This window comes from Bubalus kerabau, chromosome 1 (assembly GCF_029407905.1).
Source record: "Bubalus kerabau isolate K-KA32 ecotype Philippines breed swamp buffalo chromosome 1, PCC_UOA_SB_1v2, whole genome shotgun sequence".
Classification (NCBI taxonomy): Eukaryota; Metazoa; Chordata; class Mammalia; order Artiodactyla; family Bovidae; genus Bubalus; species Bubalus kerabau.
This window is the reverse complement of record NC_073624.1, coordinates 55,411,998-55,416,771: the sequence shown is the minus strand read 5'-3', so window position 1 is coordinate 55,416,771 and position 4,774 is coordinate 55,411,998. Positions and strand designations below refer to the sequence as shown.

At 55.9% G+C, this 4,774-nt stretch overlaps 1 protein-coding gene across 1 annotated transcript; it reads left to right on the top strand.

Annotated features, from left to right (window-relative positions):
- Positions 1 to 2,194: 2,194 nt before the first annotated feature.
- Positions 2,195 to 4,553, top strand: ASCL1 (achaete-scute family bHLH transcription factor 1). The gene is made up of 2 exons (XM_055566199.1): positions 2,195 to 3,095; positions 3,439 to 4,553. Exon 1 carries the CDS (start codon positions 2,385 to 2,387, stop codon positions 3,045 to 3,047), a length of 663 nt encoding a protein of 220 aa, XP_055422174.1. The 5' UTR covers positions 2,195 to 2,384; the 3' UTR covers positions 3,048 to 3,095; positions 3,439 to 4,553.
- The last annotated feature ends 221 nt before the right edge of the window (positions 4,554 to 4,774 follow it).

The window sequence follows — 4,774 nt, the reverse complement described above, 5'->3', positions numbered from 1 at the left end:
TGGGAGGTTTACAGAACTGAGCTTTGTTGGCACGATGCAGTCCTATGTTTCCTAAATCCGTCTATTTCAAAAGAAGAAACTGAGGCCGAGAAGAGAGGTGATTCATCTCCGGAGGCCCCACCCCCCCACCCCCAGCACTCGCAGCCACTCACACATACCAAAGGCGGCTCCCAGGATCGGTCACCCCACGATCATTTAGAAAGACCCATCTCTACAAAGGGCAGTTCAGTGAGAAGCAATTCTTAGGATGCCTCACCACGAGCATTCCTGCACCCATAACCCGAACTGCCTATTTCTAGTGGACAAATCAACCAGATGGTTACGCTCTGCTTTTTTCAGCCTATGTAAAGGTGACCTGAGACGCGACCCAGTTGACTTCTCCCCTCATCGGAGCGGCACAGATATGGGACCCGTGGCTCCGTCTGCGTCCGCGTTCCCTGCAGCGCTGTGTCCCAAGGAGCCCCGAAGCTGGACCAGGCTCTGGCCAGAGAGGGCCAGGGCCGAGGGCCCAGAAAGGGCGCCTGGGTGGGCGCCGTCCAAGCGGCCGAGCGGCGGCTGCAAGCGTCTCCTCCCCCCTCGCGGCGCCAGCACGCGGCCCGGCCGGGCTCGGCTCCCAGTCGCCTGCCACCGGCCCGCCGGGCACACGCCTGGGGCGGGATGGAGGCTGCGCCAAGGCAGCCGAGGTGCCTACGGCGGCGCCGGACAACCGGCGAAGCTGCTCCCCTAACCCCGTTCCCCAGCTCCATCACCTCCCGCATCTCTTTTCTCAGATCCCCCGTGGGTACACTCCAAGAACTCCCCTCTTTACGCATCCCCCTAGCCGGTCGGGAAATAATCCTTGCGCTGGGGGTGATGCTACAGGCGGGAGGTCACCCTGGAAGAGTATCCGTGCTGTACACACCTGTCTAAGTGCTGATCACCGCCCCCCGCCGTGTGATCACCTCCCTTCTTGACCTCCTCCACACTTGTTCAGTTTTGGGGAGCATATTCTAGTTCTCACAACTGAATGGGACATTAGAGACCACCTAACCCAACCTTCTGTGGTTCCCAACGAGGAAACTGAGGCTCGGTGCGGATGCCGCTCAACAAGGGTCACAGAGTTAGTGAGAGGATGCCTTGGTACCAGAACCTAAGTTTTAACAGTCACTTAGTTCCACGGAATTATCCCCATCTTTCTGAACTTCAGGAGCGAATTTGCTTCTGCTCCCAATGACATCGGACTCCCCCCCCGCCCCAAAGAGAGTGGCAGTAGGGTAGGAGAAGAAAACAGGAAAAATGGAGCCCTACTGTCCCTAACCTCCACACTGCCCTGTGTCACTTTTTCTGCCCAAACCCTTGCCTGTGCTTTTTTCCAAGTTTTCAGGAGAATCCCGGGACGCGTCACCCCAAACCTGTCTACCCCTACCCCTCCAATTTTCAGAGCTATCCGCCTATCCGGTGACGCTGGCCCCCCCTTTTCCAGAACCACCCCCCGGCTGCAGCCCGCCCTGAGCGCGCCGCCTGTTTATTCAGCCGGGAGTCCGGCACGCGCCAGGCGCACGCACTGCAACAACAAACCCGGCTGAATGGAGAGTTTGCAAGGAACGGGCGCAGGGAACGGGAGGGGGCGGGGGCGGGGGCGGGGGGGGGAAGGGGTGGGGAGGGGAGGAGGGGGAGTTTAGAGAGTGGGGTGGGAGGAGGCGGTAAGATGAGGGGGGTGGGGGCTGCAGCCGCTCGCTGCAGCAGCGGGGAGTGGGGGGCGAGGCGGGGCCAGCGCTGCGCGTGGGGCTGGGTGTCCCGTTGAAAAGGCGGCCGCACTCCGGCCGCCCAGCACTCTCTCACTTCTGGCCAGGGAACGTGGAAGGCGCAGCGACAGGGAGCCGGCCAAGGAGGGCGAGTGAAAAGAAGGAAATAAGCAAAGAAAGGGGGTTAACCAAATAACACAAACAGCCCGAGTCGCGGCTGGAGAGACCGAGACCGGGCGCAAGAGCGCGCAACCCTAAGGGGAGAAGAACAGAAGACAGCAGAGCGCGCTCACCGCCGACTTTTGCTTCTGCTGCTGCTTGCTTTTAAAAAAAAAAAAAAAAAAGAAGGCGCTAGCGGCAGCCTCACACGCGAGCGCCACGCGAGGCTCCTGAAGCCAACCTGCGAAGGGAGGAGGGGAGGGAGGAGGCGGGGTGGAGGGAGGAGGAGACGTGTGCACCTTCCTCGCTCCCACCCTAAGAAGTCTCTACCGGGGATTTTGTATTTTTGTAACTTACCTCGGGACTCCAGCTTTATCTCTCCCCTTCTCTCCCTTCTCTGTTCGTGCCCCTCCCCGGTCCTGTCTGTGTCCCCCTAGCGTGCGTCCCGCACCTCGTGTCCCCGCTCGCTCCGATCGCGCGACTCCTTGGCCGCCGCTGTGCATGGAGAGCTCTGCCAAGATGGAGAGCGGCGGCGCCGGCCCGCAGCCCCAGCAGCCCTTCCTGCCGCCCGCAGCCTGCTTCTTTGCAACGGCGGCGGCACAGAGCGCTCAGCAGCCGCCGCCGCCGCCGCCGCCGCCGCCGCCACAGCTGAGCCCCGCGGCCGACGGCCAGCCCTCAGGGGGCGGTCACAAGTCAGCGCCCAAGCAAGTCAAGCGCCAGCGCTCTTCGTCTCCCGAACTGATGCGCTGCAAACGCCGGCTCAACTTCAGCGGCTTTGGCTACAGCCTGCCGCAGCAGCAGCCGGCCGCCGTGGCGCGTCGCAACGAGCGCGAGCGCAACCGCGTCAAGCTGGTCAACCTGGGCTTCGCCACCCTTCGGGAGCACGTACCCAACGGCGCGGCCAACAAGAAGATGAGCAAGGTGGAGACGCTGCGCTCCGCCGTCGAGTACATCCGCGCGCTCCAGCAGCTGCTGGACGAGCACGACGCGGTGAGCGCCGCCTTCCAGGCCGGCGTCCTGTCGCCCACCATCTCCCCCAACTACTCCAACGACATGAACTCCATGGCCGGCTCGCCGGTCTCATCCTACTCTTCGGACGAGGGCTCCTACGACCCTCTCAGCCCCGAGGAACAAGAACTACTCGACTTCACCAACTGGTTCTGAGGGGCTCGGCCTGGGTCAGGCCCTGGTGCGAATGGACTTCGGAAGCAGGTAGGTGGCATAGGGGCCTGAACCGGGGGATTCTCTTGTCTTCATTCTTTTTCTTCTGTAGGAGGGCGACTGCCCCCACGGAGATGAGGGGAGGGGTGGATTGAAAGGATTTGTGAGTTTGTCCTTTTCAAATCCGGGCGTGTAAGTTTCAGCCTTGGCTTCAGAGAGTGGCTTTGCCCTGGTCTCCAAGGACTTGCAGGGTAGGGGTACCGAGGTGGTATACAGACTCCTAGACTTGTCACAAAAGGCGCTCTACCTGATAGATCTTCCTCCCAACCTCCACTTCCTCCCGCCACTGGCCTCCAAGTTGACACTAACCTCTCCCCTTCTTCTTATGTTATAGGGCCTGCACAACCTGCATCTTCAGTGCTTTCTCCTCAGCGATGTTGGAAGGGAGAAGAAAGAAGAAGAGAATAAGAAAAAAGCAAACAAATCCAGGCACCCCAACCCCTACATCAACTAAGCGCCGCACGCCTGAGAAGCAAGGCTCTGGCAAAACAGGGATGCGCTCAGAACAGTATCTTTGCACTCCAATCATTCACGGAGATAGAGTGACTAGGACCCTAGGATGGCTAGGATGCACGGATTGCAGCTTGTGTGCAAAGCAGTGGGTTCCTGGCGTAAGGGAGCAGCACACGCCCTGTAGGAACACCCACCCACCGCTAACAGGCAGAGCTGACCTCCCCGCCCTCTCTTGAAAGCGCAGTTCTTTGGCCCTCTAGAAATGGGTTGGCGTCCTTCCTCTCTGTATGCCCCACCCTGATAAAGCTGTGGATTTTTGTCTGCAGTGAAAGTATGCTTTTTGAAACCCCGACCCTCTGGGGGTTTTGAAAACCCCCAGCCTCTTGGGGCCCCCCTCCCCAATCTTCACTCCCTCACACCATCTTTTCCACCATTTTCATCATAGAATGCTTCCAATCTTTTGTGAATTTTTTTTTATTATAAGAAAAATCTATTTGTATCTATCCTAACCAGTTTGGGGATATATTAAGATATTTTTGTACATAAGAGAGAAAGAAAGAAAAAAATTTATAGAGTTTTGTACAAATGTTTTAAAATGTGTATATCTTGATACTTTAACATGTAATGCTATTACCTCTGCATATTTTAGATGTGTAGTTCACCTTACAACTGCCATTTCCCCTATGTGGTTTTGTAAAGAACTGTCCTCATAGGTGAGATTGAAAGGCCATCAGATGTACTTCAGCACCAATGTGTCTTACTTTATAGAAACTTTGTTAATGTATTAATGATGTTATTAAATACTGTTCAAGAAGAACAAAGTTTATGCAGCTACTGTCCAAACACAAAGTGGCAGCCAGTTGGTTTCGATAGGTTGCCTTTGGGGAAATTTCTACCACTGCCCTTTTTTTTTTCTTACTGTTTTATTACAAACTTACAAAAGAAAATACCCCGTGTATAACCCTGTTTTATACAAACTAGTTTCATAATAAAACTTTTTTCTTTTTTTACAAATGAAAATAATCAGCTGCCTCCAAGTCTTCTTTGATGCTACTGCCCCATCCAAGTTATTATCAAAATGCCAAAGGGAAGGGAGGGGGAGAGGGTGGTGTGAAAGATGCTAAGTGGCAGAAATGACAAAGATAAGTGCTGTGACCAGGCCTCTCTGAGGTGACTCTATGAAACTTGTACAAGGAGATATATCTTTACCTGTATAT